This window comes from Dunckerocampus dactyliophorus, chromosome 3, assembly GCF_027744805.1.
Source record: "Dunckerocampus dactyliophorus isolate RoL2022-P2 chromosome 3, RoL_Ddac_1.1, whole genome shotgun sequence".
NCBI classification, from domain to species: domain Eukaryota; kingdom Metazoa; phylum Chordata; class Actinopteri; order Syngnathiformes; family Syngnathidae; genus Dunckerocampus; species Dunckerocampus dactyliophorus.
Window position 1 is genome coordinate 26,089,741 of NC_072821.1, and position 20,695 is coordinate 26,110,435.

Here is a 20,695-nt window from a genome sequence, read left to right on the forward strand (position 1 = left end):
GTGCTTTTATTCTGAAGGGGTAAGATGGCGGCGTGACTAGATGCTCTCCCTATGTGTTTTCATGTTTTTGTGTTCAACAAAAAACATCCTGTCAGAAGCTACTTTTAGACATTGGCAGCAGCTCTTTATGAACTTTAAAACCCAAGACCGCCAGGGAACTACAGAAGCTAGGCATCCTCCGACAGCCCACCTCAGCCTTGACTCCCACAACTGTACTGCAACCACAGAGAAAGCGCCATGTGCGGTGTGAGTGGAAGCAGAGGGATCCAGGCTAGGCTACTCGCTAACAAAGTGGGTTTCTGGATAAATATCTACTGTTCCTGAAATGTTCATTAAATTTGACACACCGTTATTTTTCACTAGCTTAATTCAAACTCCACAGTATTTTCATATATGAGTAGAAAAAAAATTCTTCAATTTGGGTCGCCACTTGTCATTTCAAGGTGATCATGGGTCCCAAAGCCAAACAAGTTGAAAACCACCGGTTTATATTATAATACTATAACAGTGGTTCTTAACCTGGGTTTGAGCGAACCCTAGGGGTTCGGTGAGTCGGTCCCAGGGGTTCGGCGGAGGTTAAGACACACCGGACCCATCGTGTCAATTCGTGATGACACGCCCCCGCTTAGCCATCACTGGCTACAGATAATCACATTGTGATTGATAGTGCTGCAAAGAATTTAGCGTGCTCATGTTGCGTTCCATTTGTACTTGGAAGTTGGAATTTCCGAGCCCCTGGCGGGAACGCCCAACTGAAATGCCCCCCGAAGTTGGAATGTTCAACTTGGAAGTCAGAGCATGCACACCACCTCTGAGTTAACAAGCAATAATGGCTGCCTCGTGTGTAAACGGTAAATAATCAATAAATAATTTATAAAAAATATTGCTATTGTGTTAAGTTTTTCTGACTTGGCAACTGGAACACTTTTAACTCGGAGATCACATCACTCTCACTCCGACTTCCCAGTTCCGAGTACAAATGAAACGCACCATCAAGTAGTCAACATGTAACTGATGTGGTAGTACGTCGTGTAATTTCGTTCTTAATATTTTAATCCATACTATGTCGAGCAAAAAAGGAAAGTGGTCGGACGAATATGTACAGCATGGATTCACATGTATCACGGACCGTGATGGGAGTGAGCGTCCTGTCTCTGTCATTTTGTGCACCAGTAAACAAACATATACCTATGTCTTGAATTTGAAAAAAAAAAAATATTTTTCACTAAAGAAGGGTTCGGTGAATGGGCATATGAAATTGGTGGGGTTCGGTACCTCCAACAAGGTTAAGAACCACTGTACTATAACCTAAAATAAGTGTGTGTCAATGGACCAAATCTATTTTGCTGTACTACAAACATAGCACTGAACAAGTCACAGTTTAGAATCAAAACAAGTGTGTAAAAAAAAAAAAAAAAAAAAAAAAAAAAGATAATTTCAAGCATCACACCCAAAGTCAGCTGGGGTAAGCTCAAACCCTCCCATGACTCCACGGGATAAGCGGCATAGGGAATAACAAGATGGATGGACAATCTCATTGAGGTTTGGAATCAATTCCTATTCTGTTTTTTCGTCAGTTAATTAAAAGCATCTATCAATCAGCCACTGGGCAGGTCTTAGAGAGGGAGGATTGTTGGGATGTAGCCCAATGTGTGGAAACCAAACCAAGAGAACCAATGCACTGATTTAAATATAAAAAAGCAGCAACACCGGAAGGGGGAAGACCTAACACAATGTAATTCATATTATTGAAATACAATTTTTTTTTTACCTTTGGCATCAAAATGTCCAAGATTACACACAACATTAAACCCTTTGATTGTTTCCAGAGCATGCCATGTCGGGGAACCACAAGATGTTACCAGGCAGACTGGTGGTTTCACATAGAAACATACTATAAAAATTGGTGTGGCGTTAACTATGAAAGCCAAATTTTCCCCATCGTCCACATGAAAGGACAGCAATGAACTAAAACCAAGTAATGGTGCAAAAAAGGCAAAGAAGTTTCTCATAAAAGACGTCAAAATTTACCATTTTTTTCCTTTAGCAAGTCATCCCAGGAAAGTATCTGTGCTTTTGTTGTCAATTAATTACCATTAATTGAAATGCACAGATGTGAATCTCCTAGTGAATGAAATCATTTGTTGTTTTCTTTTGTTACAACTGACTTTAGCTGATTAGCTGGTCTTCTGTAACGCTGTTGGGGGAAGAAACAGGTCAGGTGGGGCCATCTGTTCTCATTCACGTTGGAAACTACGGAACGGTGGACTTTCTCTCAAAAAGGTGCAATACAAAAAAGACATGTCTATGTTATGCCACCTTGACACTTTTGCACTTGACAAATTTTGTCCCCACAGTGGTACGCAATTTAAACGATGGCAATGAACAATGAACTGACTGATGCAGTGTCATGTTATTTACTTAAAGACATGATGCTAGGTTTTCGCTAGGGGCACTGCAAAATAAAAGCCGCCACACCTTAATTTTTTTTTTTTTACTTGAATATATTGTAATATAGAGTAATATATTGTATTAATGGATATACTGTATATGCTATATAGCTATATATATATATGCATTTATAGATTCTTATTTACACACTTATTCACCACAATTAGTTTGAAAACAATTTAAAATATTATAAAAATGTTTGACTCTGCTTTATTTTGACAAACACACACCGGAATCGCCTGTCTGCTATGTTGGCACTTGCTCATGTGTGACCAGAAAAAAGTATGCGTTTGTGTTGACGTTCACTTTGTTCCGTATTATCGTGCAAATAAAAAATAGTCCGTAAAATGTGTCGTCAATTGACGACAGCTTGCCACATGCAAAGCCTATTTATGCCAGCGTATGTGATCGCTCACGTTTCAACCTCATTCCACTTTCTGGCGTCTTTTGCCCATTTTGCACTGCCAACACGACCTTTGCGATTGCAGTAATGGGCACCCCTGATATACATTAGCATACAGTATATGTCCAAAAATTAATAGACCAACCTTGGTTCTTCAGTTTCTTGTTCATTTGAATGCTCGAAACAACTAAAGGTACTTTTGTTTGGACAAATATAACAATGACAACAAAAATAGCTCATAAAAGTTACATTTTTTGGCAGTACAATGCTATAGGTATTCATGTAACGTAGGTGATTTTGGTTATTATCAAGAAAACCATGGAAGTTGCTAGATCAGCTCTTAAATGAAAGTCTTATGAGCTATATTTGTTATCATTATTATGTTTGTCCAACCAAATGTACCTTTAGTTGTACCAGGCATTAAAATGGATCAAGAAAGTGAAGAAACAAGGGTGGCCTAATTATTTTTTCCATGACTCGATCTATCATGACTCCCATTCCATATGTCCATCCATCATCTTACATTCATTCGTACATTCATTCATTAGTGGTAAATTTTTATCATTTAAAATGTGTTTTTAATAAGTGTGTGTGTGTGCGTGCGTGCGTGCATGTATGTCTGTATGTCTATATATATATATACATATATATATATATATATATATATATATATATATATTAAAAATATATATATATATATATATATATATATTAAAAAAAATATATATTTAAAATTTTATTTGAACATGCATGTCGGTTACAATGGAAAACATCTCATAAATCATTTCACAGTTCCACATGTCCAAAAGAGTAGGAAGAAGCTTATTTAATCCTATCCCCCCCATCCATTCCACATCTTGTGCAGTACATATTATTAATTCCCTATATTCCATGTAATATTATTCCATATAATAATCAGTGAAATAATAAATAATAAATTCAAGCATCACAGAACAATAAGTATAATAATCCAAGCCTTGTATTTAGCAAACATCAAATGATGTATTGTTTTTTTAATTCGCTCGTCTTGGTACATTGTTTTATTTCCCTGCTCAATTCGTTCCATAATTTAATTCCGCATACTGAAATGCTGTGGCTTTTCAGCATTGTTGTTGCATTTCAGTGTTTTAAGTTTAGTTTTCCTCTAAGATCATATTTCTCCTCTGTGTACTGTGTGACGTTTTTGGGTAACAAGTTATTGTTAACTTTTGTGCATAATTTTAGCAGTTGGAAAATTTACTAAATCAGCTAATTTTAATATCTGTGATTTTAAAAATAAAGGGTTTGTATGTTCTCAATACGTGGCTTTATGAATTATCCTCACCAATCTCTTTTGCAGTTTAGTGAGTGAAGATTGCCTTTATAATTATTGCCCACACATATCTCCACACAATAAGTTATGGTAATACCAAAAAAACAGTAAAGAGTGTGGAGTGATTTTTGATCAAGAACAAATTTAGCATTATTCAATATTGAAGTATTTCTCGCCACCTTTTGTTGTAGTCTTTGAAAAGTCTTTAGCCACCACCTGTCTTTTATTATAATGTTCATTGTAAATTATAAACACTGGGAGATGATCACTGATGTCACTGATTAACAGGCCACTAGTTGTGTTAGTATTGAAGTCAGTGGTGAATATATTATCGATAAGCGTGGCACAGTGGTCTGTTATTCTGCTTGGTCTAATGGTCTAATGATTTTAGGATATCCTGTAGACTTAAACTGTACATTGTGTCTGTGAAGTCATCTATTTCCTTGTACTTATATGGATTCAAAAGATCAATATTGAAGTCTCCACATATAAAAATTGTTTTTTGAGCGATGCCTGTAAAGATTGTCTTAATCCAGTCCTCAAACATTCAAATCCTTGACTTTGGAGTTCTATATACACAACTTATTAACACATTTTTGCTTTTTTTCTTTACAGATTTCAATCGTTTTACATTCTAGGATGTTGTCAATAACAAATGACATAATCTTCACCATTTTGTAGTTCCATTTTGTAGTTCATATGTTTGCTCATATACACAGCCACACCCCCTCCACTTGAATTGTTATGGTTTATACAGGTCATTTCATATCCTTCCAGCTAAAAGTCCATACCTTTGTTAGCATTGTTAGTATATTTAGTATCGAACCATTTCGGTTCTGCATGTTCGGTTCGGTCCACTTGCAGGCTGTTTCGGTTATATTTTATGCTATTTTTATAATTAAATTTATTACTAGAGTGATCTAAGCTCTTCACATGGAATGAAGTCCTGGGCGAGTCTCCCAACGAACGCCTCTATGAGTGTGAACATGTTAGCGCACTTAAAACGGCGTCATCTGGCAGGGAATGTTACATCTACAAGAAATAAAACCAGCTTAGTGCAAACGCCGATAACTTCAGCATATACACAAATAAACAAATGTACCTTTTGTTGTACCAGGCAATAAAATGGATCAATAAACTGAAGAAATAAGGGTGGTCTAATGATTTTTTCCATGACTATATGATTAAAGTTCTTGAACCTCACAACGAAATACCATCACGTTAGCCAGGAAGTTATAATAGAACTTTATGAAAACGCTGTGATGAGTCAACAAGCTATCACGTGTCCACTATTTGACTTACGATAGATGGTTGGACTTCACGCGCAACAGAGAGCTATTTAACTGGAACTGTCCATTACATTTCGTCACAATGTTTCAACAATTGTTTAAATACAACAGTTTATTTTATTATTTTTCTATTTAAAAAACTCAAAGTCAAATTTATTTGAAATATCACCCAAATGGGTCGCTTTTATTTATTTAAAAAAATATATGTTTGCATTTTTTTAAATAAAAGCATTTTAAATCATTTTTCTTACTTTTTCATACCAAAAATTAACCGAACCGAGCACTTCAAGAACGTGAACCGAACCAAAATTAGATTTTAGTGTTACATCCCTTATAGTATATATCCCCATATAAAGTGAGTTTAGACAAAATCAAATATGTGTGCCAAGTTGTTTTATTAAAATCAATACTACTGAAATTTTAAAGCTCCATTCATAATGCACATTAAATAAGTATCTAAAAATAGCCGCTAAAATAATGTAGGCCATTCTCTTTTTGGAATAAATATAGAAAAAGACAAATATAATCTTTTTTTATAACAAACCTTTAACTATGCTCAAATCCTCAGCTAAAAAAAAGAACAAAATATGAATGAGTGAGCGGTTTAAGAGGTAATTTTACAATGTCAGCAACTCAATATTTTAAATTGAACAATAGTAGTATTTTTTAGGTAGACATTTTTAGAAGACACAAGCATGTCCTTATTTTGTGCCAGGAACACCAACCTGTCAAATGCATCAGGCTTAGCAGCGGTCTGTCTAACTTCCTTGTACATTTGTGGTGGAGCTTGTCGTGCTAAATAATTGTGGCCGCGAAGCTCGCGGGACATCGTGAGTTTATCGTTTTCAGCAGGTTTTAAAGCCGTTTTTTCCACTGTTGCAACGGGGACCATATCTTAGCAATGTGATAGGACACATCTGTTTCATAACACACCACTTTGCTTTTCCTTTCATGAAGGCAACTTTCAGGAGCGCGGCAGACATTCACACATTCCTCTTACTGGAGTTTGTGCCAAGTTTTAAGGTGGTGAAAAATATATTTTTTTATGCTTTGTATTCGAAGTACCTCCAAATTACTGAGCTACTGCTTACTCATTGTTGTATTTGTCCAAACAAAGGTACCCTTGGCTGTATCAGGCATTATAAAATGAAAAAGAAACTCAAGAAACAAGGGTGGTCTAATATTTTTTTCCATGACTGTACAGGTATATATCACCGTGACTCCCATTCCATCTGTTCATCCATCATCTTACATTATCATTCATTAGTGCTACATTTTATCATTTAAAATGTGTGTTTTAATAAGTGAAGAGAGACGAGGGAGGGTTCTGGAGCTGAATTTAAATCTGGGGGAAGGGGGAGTAAGCTGTGTGTCAAAAATAGACATTTGGATGGGTGTCTGAAATACTTATACTAATAATAACACTAATACTTTTAATACTGTCACTGAGTGGCTTACGTTACTTTAGGTAAATGGTGTTTCGTCAACACTTGCCAAAGGGATAGAAGAAATATGCTTAGCAAATTTATCCGGAGCACACAAGTATTCAGTTAACTCTTGCCCACTGTTCTCCAACTATAGCAAATAACAGCCAAGTTGGAGCCACCTCTTCCCTCGCTGGTAGAAATTCCACTTGTGGGGGGGAAAGCTATGTCTGCTCCTCCCCACTGTGTGGGTTTTGTTCTGCTAATCAGACCACATGCCTCAAGGACTCAGGAATCCAAGAGCTCTCTGGCAGTTCCTCTCGCACCACATACAGCCGCCGCAGCCTGTGACATACTATTCAGTGTATAGCGGGTTAAAGAGTCTATCCATTCAAAACACTGGCCAACTTATCCCCAGGCGCTTTCTTAGTCCCACCACCAAGCCCATTTCTCTTACCCCACAAATGCAGCCTTCCTTGTCTCACGACTCAAAAAGACAATTTTCATCTGTCTGCTGGAAATAACCTGAGACAATCCCAAAAGCTGGAATCAGGGATAATCCTGGCATTTGTCAAGAGGTCATTCTTGGCTAAAATCAAGCATGAGGAACTCATCTTTAATACTGTTTCATCCAGCTCAGCTCTCCTTTTCATTGGCTATTCCAAAAGCGCTCAAATAAAAAAAAAACTAAATCACTTTGTTTGTGTTACTTTCCTCTCTGATCTTCCTTTCACATCACTCTTACTATTCACGCATTGAGTGCAGAAATGAGGCCTGCTGGAAATTTGCAGACTAACAATGGAAGACAGCTGCTTTTGCTGCACATGTCTTTCATGAGCTGAATTAGTTGTACAAGCCTTTGCTCCCTTCCCCCCACAAACCTCCCTCTAAACAAGCTGATCCAGACACAGCAATACACTTCATGGAGAGCTTTGAGGCGAGAGAGGGGGAGAGATAAAGCATAACAGGGGCTTTGTTTGACAGGTCATGATTGCTTTCCGCCAATGTAGACAAACATATATGTTCATAATGCAAATACAATTACTCTGATAAAACAATTATATATATTGTCTCAGATTATATCAAACCAAATGATGTTTCCATTATGACTTAAAATCCAAACTGCTTGAGTAGAGTACTCTGGCATACAGTCTTGGCATTTAAAATAGTTCGGAAATGAATTTGGAACACCTATCTGTAGGGGTGTCATGAGATTTTGCGAGATGAAAACGTTACAAGATTTCTCGTTATCGTTAGTTGCGGCCCAACTAACCACACTGTTTCAGAAAGATTCAGAATACTGTATCAGAATAGAGTTCATAGAAAAATAGATTCAACAGAACCAAATTACCAATGACATGAAGCGGCACTTCCCTCAAAGGGATTCTTGGTATGAGCAACTGCATGTCATGTTTTAGGAATTTAAATGTGTAAGAATGCTTTCCACACTATAAAAACTTTTATACAGCCTCAAAACAATACGTTTGATGCCAACCAGAGACTGAAATTGGCACACAACATATAACTACTTGTGTGTGGTTGTGTGTGCACTTCTGCCAGCCAAAGATGAAGGCATTGTTTACATTTTCCAGATGTAGCCATTTTTTTTTGGCTGGCTATATGTGTATGACTGACCTAGCAATAAATAGCTATCCCAAATGGGCTGTAGGATAAGGGAGTAAATTCATTTAAAGTTAATATTTATTTAGACCAGACTGAGAGAATGTCTCTGCGCCAAAATGTTTACAATCATAAAACTCCTTTGCAAAAATTGTGTCAGAGCCTCCAGACTGAAAGAATGTCTCTGCACTAAAATGTTTGCAATCATAAAACTCTCTCATTACAAAGAATAGCAACAATCTTAACAAAACTACCCTCACGTCTAACATGAGAGTAACCATTTGCAAAATGACACAAAGTCAGATCAACATTTCTTTCGCAATCTAAACTATTGCCAAGTGGTAAAAACATAGTGGCATGTTGGCAATTGGCAGGCAGAGCAAAGTTTTATGCCATTGGAGAGTGGCGGTGGAAACAATTTTCTGCTGTAGCTTATCCTGTTCAGGGTAACTGGTGCACAGGAGCCTATCCCAGCTGACAGGGAGAGCGGTGGTGGACAACCTGGACTGGTGGCCAGTCAATCACCGGGTACTGATAGACAAACAACTTCACACATATTGACAGTCTCCAATTAACCTAACATGCATGTTTTTGGACCATGGTAGGAAACTACTCAGTTGTGCTGAAAGCAAGCAAGTATTGTTTATGTCACACCAAACAATCTGATTGTGTGTTGCTGTGTAAAAGTGTGCATTGTTGGCAGTATCTCAGATTTGCAGCATTCTGGGGAAAAACCAACAACTTATTACCCTATGTACTGTTACAGCTCAGATGGATGCCTGATGGATGTCTGGGTGAAAGAGGCCAATGTTTCTGATAACAAGCTATAATGTCTGCTTATAGGTAAATAAGACAGTTGTGCAAACTAATTATTGCAATTTAACTAAAGTAAGTTAAGTAACGTAAGAAATCCACAAAGGTCAAGGTGACCAAAGTCTGTGCTTAGCACTTTTGGTACCAATGTGGTGTCACTCGATAAGGATTTGTATTATCCTTTTAATTACACCACACCATAGGGTGCCTGGTCTACTCATTAATCTGGTACAATGCCTGTCTCTACTGTGAGAATGCTTCAAAGTCACTGTTGGATAAGATTAATTATTTGAATTTAACCCATGGTGAATATCCACATCTAAATTCTGTATGCAGAATATATTTATGGAGTATTTCAAAGGTAAAATGTAAAAAAATTAAAATACAAAAACAGGCTGCACATCTATCACTCCACCTGATATAGCCTACACAGTGGTGGCTGAAGTCTTTCATTAAAGTGCATAGCCATTCCTTCCTCTCCTCTTTCCTCAAAGTAACACTGCCAATGTAATTTTCCATGAGAGCTGCTCCATTTATCAAGGCCAATGCCAGATCGAGGCATCTGAGGAATGCCATGTGCTTGCCTCTACAAATGTATAATAATGAGTGGTGGGAGAGTGAGATGCACTCTGAAGGGGATAGTACTTGGGTGAAGAAAGTGGGGAGGACTTGTATATCATCTGAGGCTATGTTCGCACTGCAGGTCAATTTACATTTTTTTTGCTCATATGTGACCTGTATTGGATTTTTTCATGTCAGTGTGAACAGTACAATTCCGATTTTTTTCAAATGCGACTCAGGCCTCCTTCTGATCGATATAAATCCGATATGTATCCGATCTACTGCAGTGTGAATGGTCAGGTTGCATATTTCAACCTATACATCAAAAGGCGTGTTTTGCCATGCAAGACTTATGCTACGTTCACACTGCAGGGTTATGTTGCCCAATTCGTATTTTTTGTTAAAATGCAATTTTTTATGTGTTCGTTCACATTACCAAAAACAATGTGACTTGTCAATGAGAATGCAAAGCGTTTAAGAAGTGACGCGCATACGCAAACACAATGTCACATGCATTTCCGAAGCAATCCGAAGCCTTAGCAAGTCACAAATCCATGAATGGAACACTCAGCTGTGCAGAGTAGAAGCCGTGAAGCCGCTGACTCCGCTCTGTCTCCGAGGAATGAATGAATGAGCGAGCGAACGAGTCAAGGCGGTGAGGTGTTGGACGTACTGCTCGGCCGAGGTCCCGCCGTCGAGACCCATATAAAATCTGTCAACGGCACTTCACATGGGACTGTACTGTGAACACAGGCCAATTCAAAGCTGTACTATCCGCCAAACAGTTGCTGAAGTCCAATGCCTTTCCAACATTACTAGGTGGTGTTGAAGAGTCAGAAGAGCAAGCCGTAAGTAACAATTTATCCGTGTCCTAACTGTGTTTATTTTGTGTAAGTTGTCAGACAAAAGCGGTTGTCTGTGTAGCATTATAGAGTGTTCATACAGGGAGCGAAGAGAGTGTTACCTGCATGCATGCAAATTACAAGCTCACCGATGTCTGGAGCTGTTAATAGCTTTTTTCCACCACAATCACCCACCCAAGTTTTTTTTTTTTAAACACGGGTAGTCCAGCAAAAAAAATCGTGTAAGGACCCAATTTTAAAAGCGGACATTTTAAAAAGATAAATCGCCATTTACTATCAACTTTTGTATCGGCAAAATTAGGAAGTGGGGTTCGGCAGCTGTCCGGAAGTCCTCGGGAGCGCAGCAGAGTGAGCTCAGTGGGAGGCGTACCTCGAGGAGGGCCGGGGTGGAATAAATTACACAGACTGTTTGGGTGGGAGGCAGGAAACCCAAGGAAACACTGCAGGAAGAGGCGCAGAGTCTGAAAGATCTAGAAAGCTTTCTGTGTGGGTTATCGTGTATAGTTGCTCTATAGGAGTCCAGAACTCAATACAAAGGCCCGAAAATTTGTATAAAAGCTCTCCTTTAACCAAATGATTCCACATAGGAGATTAAGAAAAGAGAGGGCAAGAATTTTGGCTGTGGCAGTTTGTGGAAGAATTGCTGCAATGTCTGTTCTGAGGAGCGTGTGGGTGGATGTCGGAGCCAGGAGTGGTGGGACATTACCATGAGCTGGGAGTTTTTTAAAATCATTTCTGGACGACTTGGACAACTTCTGGAAGAAGCAGTTTTGCCTACATTGGTGAGTACCTTTATCCAAGTCTAGCACGGCGAACCACGCCTTTCAAAGACATATAGGTCGGATATATGCGACCGTTTAGTGTGCATGAGATCGGATACATATCGGATTTATATCTACATGAATGAGGCCTGAGTGGCATTTGGGGATCTGTAACGTCACACACCTCAGCTTCTGCATAATCATAACCTGACACTGTATTTATCTTTTCCAAGTTCTGCATTAGAGTTGAGCGTGTGCCATACAATTCTCTGCCGATACACCAGGGACAGTGTTTTTTCATTCTTCCATCACATGTTCTGACACACTGACAGGTAAGTGATCGAGTCCGATTGAGGCTCGAGTGTAATGAGTGGTAATTTAATGAAGATTAAGAAACATTTATGTGATAGATCCCACCCTGTGATCCACCCCAGTGGCATCGCGCATCACGGTTGCGTAATTCCTGAATGCGTAGAGCCGCGGGAGCTGATTGTACACTGACCCCTTGTCGACGCTTTGGAGCGGGGCGGACCACCGGAACAGCACCCGCTGCTGCTGAGTAAGAACAGAAGCTCAGAACAACATGTGCTTTCACTTTTAAGTCCCCAACTATCAGAAAACTCTCCCAACTTCAGAAAAATTTGCTAGACTTGGCGCTAATTGCTTGTGTATTTATTTATTGCAATCAACCATTAAAGTGAAATAGGCTGTTCATCAGCTGATCAAAAGTTGAAAAAGATCAAAAGAGCACAGCCCTTAAAAGCCAAAATCTTGGCAAAAATGTTTATTCAATGTCATTTTCTGTCAGGTATCCACACTGTCCTGATCTCTTGTTGGCAAAGGCAAAAAAGCTTTCTCTCTTTGAACGTGGTCGGATTGTTGAGCTGCATAAGAAAGGCCTCTGCTGAGGTTGAACGCAGTAAGACAGTCATTTGAAACTTCTTCAAAGATTCTAAGGGTTATGGAACAAAAAAAAGTCCGATTTCCGTCAAGACACGGGATGATCCTCGACCCAAATGAAGGTTGTTACTGGTGCCGAGTACAGACCAATAACCATCTGACGGTATCTGAGAGAGGCTTTAAAGAAGAAACAATGTCTTCAAAGGCCTCGTCATCTTCAATGTCACAAAACTGACTGGAATTTGCATGAGAGCACCAAACATGGGACATTGAAAGGTGGAAGAAAGTTATTATCTGATGAGAAAAAATGGAAAATGGAAAAATGTTAAAATGGTGTTAAAAGCTATGGTCTTGGTCTTTTGATCACCTGATGAACAGCCTATTTCACTTCCAAGGTTTGCCTGCAGTAAATTGCTTACTCAAAATGTTTTTGTCTCACTCCTATGCAAAAAATCCTTTTTGCATTTTGAAGCTCTATTTGCATCCGCCTTAAGAACCAACAGTGCAAAATGTAAATTCTTGCACTTTTTCAACTTGTCTTAAAATTTAGATTAGGAGTGTATCAACCTCTCAACCCTCATCATGTCAATTTCTCTCTCACTAATTTATTATTTTTGTAACATAGTCTTAAATTTGTAATTTGCCAAGTGCCATATAACACCACCACAAGAACAAATTCAGGATGTATGTTGTCAAGCAGATATTAGATGCTATTTGATGCAGTATTGTTCTACTTTGCAAAATATGACAAAACCTCAGACCAGAAGTGTGATAAAGGCTTTATCATTTCAACCACATTGTGAATCTAAACAGAACACCCCATCTTTCGCTTACATTTACATTGACATTTGTCAGTGTAAATGTAGTCAGTGTTGATTTTTAGCCCATGAATGGAAGACTACTTAGATAAATGGCTGTAATTCCTAAACAGTTAAACCTTGACTTGCAGCAACAATTCTTCTCTTTCACTCACATCTTAATGGTTTTCAACTCTATTGTGGGCAGGCCCAGAGGCAAACTCATAAATAATCGGGTTACTGATCCAGTACCAATGGGCCTGCCCTTGTAAAGCTTTTCCTGGAATATCCTTGGACAACAAACAATCCAAGGCAGGGTGTCCTGGATTTAAGGTATCAAACAGTCTTCCTTGCAGACCATCCCCCATGCTAGGTTCAGAGCTGCAGGAAAACGATGAAGGCGTGCTTTGCACAAGCCCTCAACCCCCAACCCTCCACACACTGCTTCAACAGGCATAGCTGCTGGAGCTTGTGGGATTAAGAATGGAACACGATGACAGACAAAAACAATCCTTAGCACCGCCCTGTTCTTCTGTCTTTTAAACTGTGACAGCATGAAAAGGGTGCTTGGAGGCATACAATAGACACAGTGATAGATCAGCTCTATGAGTGAACAAGATAAGTATGGCTGAATAGCTACACAGATCACTATATTGTTCGATATGACAATGTCAGTGTTCAAATTATGTCAAGAAAAGTGAAACATGATGTAATGTGTTAACTCTGCATGTCATGTTGTACACGTATTTTGTGTATGGTACATATGGATTCCATGAGAAGCTGAATTCTGTAGCTGATCTCAAACAGATATTCAAAAATGTGTAGCAACACAAACAGATAACAGCAATAGGTCCTTGTATTTATCATGTGGAAACCAGACCAGACCATTACAGTTGCAACTTCAAAACCCCCACAAGGTGCCAGGTGTGCACCTGGACAATAGTTAAGCCAGTTTTCAGAGCAATTTTAATAGCTGACAATTTAGCTCAAAAGAAAAAAAGAAATGAAGCATTCCGATTCCACTTCACGATACAGTGAAACCTCGCCCTTGTTAGTTTATTTTTGTATACAATATGGCTTGCATCTTGTGGTGTTCTTAGTACACTGTGTGGGTCCAACTGTTCATAACGTATTTTATCACAAAACATTCCTGTTAGCACATTAGCATGCCCTGATCTGGTAACCAAAACCAGAAGTCATACTCCCCCAGCTCAATCACCAGTCTATCAGCAGTTAACGCTGTAGTCCTTTGGTAACACAGTTTCGCCACAAATCTGTTTTTTTTTTTTTTTTATTGACCACAGCTGCAAAATAACCCACAATGGAGCCCAAGAACATTGCAAGTGTCAGCAGTTGGAGAAAAAAGGTAAGAAACACTATTGAACTGAAGAAGTCACTCATAGCACAACACTAAGGTGGTGTTTGTGTGTTGTGGATCACGCTGCCTTATAGCCGTCAACAATCAAGTCTTCAATCAAGGTAAAAGTGACATTAAATGTTCGTTTATCCCTTTCATTCATCATGTATATGCATTCATGTGCATTTCAAATTGTTTTCTGCATGTACAACTATAATTGTATGGCAATATGAAAGTGTTTTATGTTAACATTTTTGGATTTGCATTGTTTGTTATGAGAAATATTGATTCGGCTAGAGTATGTTTTTGTTTGAGTCAGACCTTCATACACCATACAAATGATGCTAACTGAGGTTCCACGGTAGAATTGTATTAAAGTAAGCAAGTTGGCTTAAAAGACAATTGTCTTGATTCTTTTCTTAAAATTATGTCAATTTGAAGCTGAAAAATTCTGTTCAAGGCATTTAAAATAAACTGAATAACAAAAATGACAATATCACAACAGCACATTTGTGAATGGTAGTCCCACAAATCAATTCCGAAACCAAATCAATTTGTCTTTGACAAAGATAATTACAGTATAGGCAAGATGTCACATAGACCATGACATTAAGAAAAACAATTGCAACCATGAAATGTAAAAATGTAAACATACCTTTTCATTTTTCACCTTCTTCAACGTCTTGCATTCAATAGTACCATTTTCAATCTCCTCTGGCTCAGTTTTTGTGGTTAATGCTGGTAATATTCCAACAGGCTCAAGAGCAATATTCCCAATTTGATTGGCTTCTACAAAGTCTGTTGATTGTGTGCTCTCATAATTTGTATTACGACTGTTCCCCAGAGCAACTTGGACTTGAGACACAACCTCCTTCTCCACTGCAGCAAGTGCCACAACTGCTGCTCCATCTGTTTTGTCCTTTTTACTTTTGCCTGCTGCCCCTTCTTTATCTTTTTTTCCACTCAGAACACCTCTAGAGGGTTTTCCCCCTTTTTCAATGTTCTTCCCAGAGGCTGAATTGTTGCCTGCAACGGCTGTACCCACTGCTGTGCTAGTTGGCTCGCCTTGAGTCCGTCCTGTAATTTCCTTTTTGCCCCCATCTCCACTTGAAGCTTTGCTATTATTGTCTTTAGAGTTTTTACTGCGCTTGTATTTGGATTTGCTTTCCTTGCCTTGAGAGCCAGACACTGGACTAACAAACCTGATGTTGTCAGGCAACGCTGCCACTGCACTGGGTGGTGCCGCCATGCCGTCCTTGGTGCCAGACATCTCAAGTTTGTCCTTCTCTAAGTCAGCGTCAAGGTCAATAATCAGATTTCCAACACCAATATCCCACTCATCCCCGCTGTCGTAAGTGTCCACCGCATTAGAGTCCACACCTTTCCCGCCTGCAGTGCCACCACTTAGGGACATTTTAGTGCCAACGGCCCAGGATTGCCTCGGGGAGGTCCAACGCTATCTCGGACGGTTGGGACACAAGGGCAAGGGTTAAAGGATCTTCACGTTCTAAACGTTCCCGTTCCATTTGGCCACATATTGCTGTGAAAAGAAAAACACAATTCAATATAGTCAATTCTAGATAATAATTCAGACATCAAATAACCTGTGAGAGATTGGTTACAAAAGCAATGCTAACATTTGTATAATCCTGTAATTCTGAGATGATCACTGTGCAAATCCTTATGATGTTACCCACTGATGTGACAACACGGTTCTAAAACACTTGCTTCATAATCACATCTCACAGTTACCATGACAACTGTGGGAAATGTGTAGCCTAAATCCTTGCTTGGACAGCCAACGTGGCCCCCACTGCTCAAATAGGTTGGCCATGGTTTCATAAGGCACTACTGATAGTGCCACTACTGATAAACTCCCGCATTGTTTATGCCGCCATGCATTTTAAACACAAAATGATACTGCATAACCACATCATAAAAAAATCGATAAAGCAGCTTATGATGAAAATTGCTTCCAAAATAGGAACATTAGGTTATAAAAAATTCAATTAAGGAATAAAGCCACTTTGGTACAAAAAGCATGTAACACTATTGTGAGCTTTTCAAAGTTAGCTGATAAAAATAGCTGATTGTCTGGCACCATCATGTTGTGTTCAAAATGTCCTTGGGATATCCAAGGTTTGGGAGATTGGTACACTCCTATTTGTGAAACCATTTGGATACAATTTGATAACGTACAACTGACAGGAATAAACACTTAACACCAGATAGTTACAATGCATAATATGTGTAATGAAATGATGTCCCAACTGCCTGTACCTTGTGGTTCTTAAAGAGCCAGTTTTGAATTGAATCCTTCTAAAAGGTGTAAATAAACTGACTGGCAGTGTCGTAGGGGCTGTCCACACAGGAACGTTTTCAGGTCGAAATGGTAAAGTATTTTATCATTTCAGCCTTTCATCCACACAGCAACAGTGTTCTTGGTGCATTAAAACCATATTTTTTTTTAAACGGCTTGCAGGCTAGGGAAATCTGATAATGCCGTCTTGTCATTGCAGTATGGACAAGCAAACGGCTACGTTCTGACAACAATGACATCACCACCCTGTAACGGTCACATGACCAGAAGTGAATATTTGAATATTTCACCTGGTGACTACCAGTACAAATTATCATGATATTTTTTGTAAATACATAATACAAAAGGGTGGAACTTACATTTCAAATGCTGTGATTACCAAAGTATAACACCAAACGCATTTTGCTGCATCCAAAACATGTACTTTGACGAAACGCTGACAAAACATGTCAGCATCGCGGACGTAAGCAGCGTAGTCCACACACAATGTAACTAAAATTGCGGAAGAATATATGCAAATGAGCTGACGTCTGCCTTGATATACAATGTGAACTTCAGAGTATATGCATGTTATTTCTGTTTTTTCTGCATAATTCAAACAATAATCAAGTGACACTGATCCAATGGCTCGCATTCATATTACCTTCACAATTTTTAACATGGTAAATGGTCTTTCACTTGTATAGCACTTTTCCACCACTAAGGCACTGCTCACACATTTACCTACTGATGACGCAGCATCAGGAGCAACTGGGGGTTCAGTATCTTGCCCAAGGACACTTCAACACGATAACGGGAGGATGAAGGATCGAACCCGCAACCTTTAGGTTGGGAGACGACCACACTACCACCCAAGCCATGCTGCCACCTTTCGACTGATCTATTTTTTTCTAATCAATACACTTTGGAGAACTGTTCATCATCATGCATCATCAACATCATGCTTCCACAGAAAGTGAAGTGTGTACTGCAGTGCTAACTAACAATGTTTTAAAGAACACAGTGTTGAGTCTCGCACAGATTTTGAAGCGGGGTCCATCCACTAAATGTGTATTATGTGCAAGAACCGTCACAATTTTGGAGCATGTTTCTGACAATTTAAGGTAAGTTTAAAGCATTTATAGTGACAGCTATAGATGATATAGCGATATATATTAAAGTGATACTTTATTTTAATACGCAAATGGTTAGAAAGAACCTTTCAATTTTGCTTGCTAAGTCGCGCTTTTGGTACCCCCTTCAGGAAACGGACCCAGCAGTACTGTCATTCTTCATCGCGATTCAAACATCGCTCCCTCACTCTGGTTTTTCGAAAATTAATTAATAAATTACCGTTGTTGCCTGGTTGACTATGGACTATTATTAGTCCAAAAATATTGGAAGGCAAGCTATATGTATTATTCTGGTCACTACGTGTACATTGATGAGACAGCCATGGAATGTCTGATATTACACAGTGAAAATAAGTTCTCCTCCCATTTCATGTGGAAGTGGTAGGTTTTTGGCATCTTACTTTGTCCTTCGTCCCCACTCTATTTGAAACTCTTAAGTTAAAAATAAATTCAAGGCTAACTAGTTAGCTCGATAGCATGCTATGCTTAAAGTGGTGGCTGTCTCTTGTAGCCTGCGCATTACAGTCGAGCAATGTGTTGTAAACAAATAATAGAGTAAAAGTGACTTTATGGGTGTTATTTCATGTCTAAAGGGCTCTAATAATGGTAAAAATAGTATTTCAAACTCAAACAGGTTTTCTATGCTCTATGAAAATATAAAAATTATTAATTATTGAATCCCACTTCACAAAAATTCACTTGTCACTGCCAGGTCCGGAACCAATTACCCGCAATAAACAAGGGATGACTGTAATTCTATTTTGTCGTCAGTCTAGACAAGCCAGACAAACGGAAGACAACGGACCTTGTGCACATGCATTCTTTCTTCTATTCTGTTCGTGTGTCAAGTGTCTTTGTCTGTCTGTTTGTTTACAGTGCAACGTGTGTGGACGTGATTTTTTTTCAACCAACCAAAAAATAAATAAATAAAAAGCCCAGGACCTCAAAAGCCTGCTTATAAATATCAACATCAAGAAAAGCTTGGTTTCTCCTGCTACTTTTTTTAAAGGTCTGCAGTTGGCAGTTAAACATTTAGTATGTTGTAAACTTGCTTCACTTTCACTCCGTGACTAATGTCACAGTTACATGGCTGGGTGACCAACATAACTGCTATATAAATCAAATAAAACTTCAGATCAGGAAGAAAATAAGTGGGTGTGCATACCAGCAGCAAAACCAAAGCTCATGCAATGGATTTAGTGCAGAGAGCTTGTTAAGCGCCCATTACATGTCTTTTTCTTACACTGAAAAACCTCTGGAACATGTTATACCCCTCACAGGGTTTCTAACCTTGTGACAATCTTTAAAGAAAATTAAAACCTCTTCTCTTTGTGTTTTTTCTTGTAATGTGTTTGTGTTAATGGATCTCCATTCTGTTGGATATAGGTGCTATGTCATGTTGAAGCGATACTATTATCCAAGAAAGAGTCTGGTCTGTTTTTTATTGTTGATAAAAATGATGATCAAATTGTGTGTCATCTTATGTGTTTGGCCACCTGCCTTGCACAATACCCACTGTGGAGCTTGACACCAACTGAACGACTGGTCATCCGCAGTCATAGCTCTGTATACTATACGTTGTGGTAACAAGCTTAAATGATTATTCTAGGACTGGGAAAGGCTTTAGGAGCAATGTATAATTCGTACAAAACCCAATTGCAGTGAAGCTGGGATGATGTGTAAATTGTAAATAAAAAGATGATGCTGGCAACATGTTCCAAAAAAGCTGGGACAGGTGGCAAAAAAGACTGAGAAAGATGAGGAATGCTCATCAAACACCTATTTGGAACATCCCATAGGTGAACAGGCTAATTGGGAACGGGTGGGTGCCATGATTGGGTATAAAACGAGCTTCCCTGAAATGCTCAGTCGTTCACAAGCAAGGATAAGCGAGGTTCACCACTTTGTGAACAACTGCGTGAGCAAATAATCCGACAGTTTAAGAACCATGTTTCTCAACGTACAATTGCGAGGAATTTGGATTTCATCATCTACCGTCCATAATATAATCAAAAGGTTCAGAGAATCTTTCTATTTACGTTTAATACAACATCCCAACTTCATTGGAATTTGGTTTTGTACTTGCACACACTTATGATATGGAATCACATGAATGCCAAAATTAAAAGGGAATACGTGTGGAAATACAAAGAGAATCAATAATACAAAAATATACAAATGTAGTCATATTCTTTTACCATTTTGTCATCGTTTTTTCTGTATTGTCTTTTCCACTTCTTTTTGTCGTTGCATTTAGTAATGACAAAGACAAAAGAATGATTTCTGTATTGTCTTTGTTTTTTTCCATTTTAGCGTCGCTTTTCCTGTTTTGTCTTTGTCTTTTCCATTTGTGTTTTTTCATTTAGTAATGGCAAATGCAATAGCATGCAAATGCAAAAGAATGACACGCCCACAGCAAAGACCTGTGGGTGTGAAAGTAGACGCAAATACACGTTTATCGAAAGTAAACGGGGGAAATTTAAATAAGATAAGATAAGGCATTTACCTCCTCAAGATTGCGCCACACAGCTTTATCCATATCTGCATTCATCAGCGCAGATATAGCCTTTAAAGACTTTAAAGACTTTTTTATAAAAACTTTCCATGACATCTTCCACCAACCGAGCAATTGCTCATAATTCTCGTTGAACACCTCTTCTCAATTCGTCCATTTGGATGCTATTGCACTTGCCATTACCAAATGAAAAAAGA

General features: G+C 38.6%; 1 protein-coding gene and 1 long non-coding RNA gene across 5 annotated transcripts in view; one reads left to right on the top strand and one right to left on the bottom strand.

Moving 5' to 3' along the window:
• znf609b (zinc finger protein 609b) overlaps positions 1-20,695 on the bottom strand; it is a 128,099-nt gene that overhangs the window by 70,772 nt on the left and 36,632 nt on the right. For 3 of the 4 annotated variants that reach the window (XM_054771992.1, XM_054771990.1, XM_054771991.1), the window contains exon 2: positions 15,207-16,091. The exons of the other annotated variant lie outside the window; for it this stretch is intronic. In XM_054771992.1, the coding sequence (XP_054627967.1) occupies positions 15,207-15,965 (759 nt within the window). In that variant the 5' untranslated portion in view covers positions 15,966-16,091. The remainder of the gene's footprint in view (positions 1-15,206; positions 16,092-20,695) is intronic. 4 annotated transcript variants of the gene reach the window in all.
• Positions 11,193-14,927, top strand: LOC129179130 (uncharacterized). The gene is made up of 4 exons (XR_008569901.1): positions 11,193-11,518; positions 11,731-11,829; positions 11,908-12,056; positions 14,499-14,927. It is a non-coding gene; the product is annotated as an uncharacterized LOC129179130 (long non-coding RNA).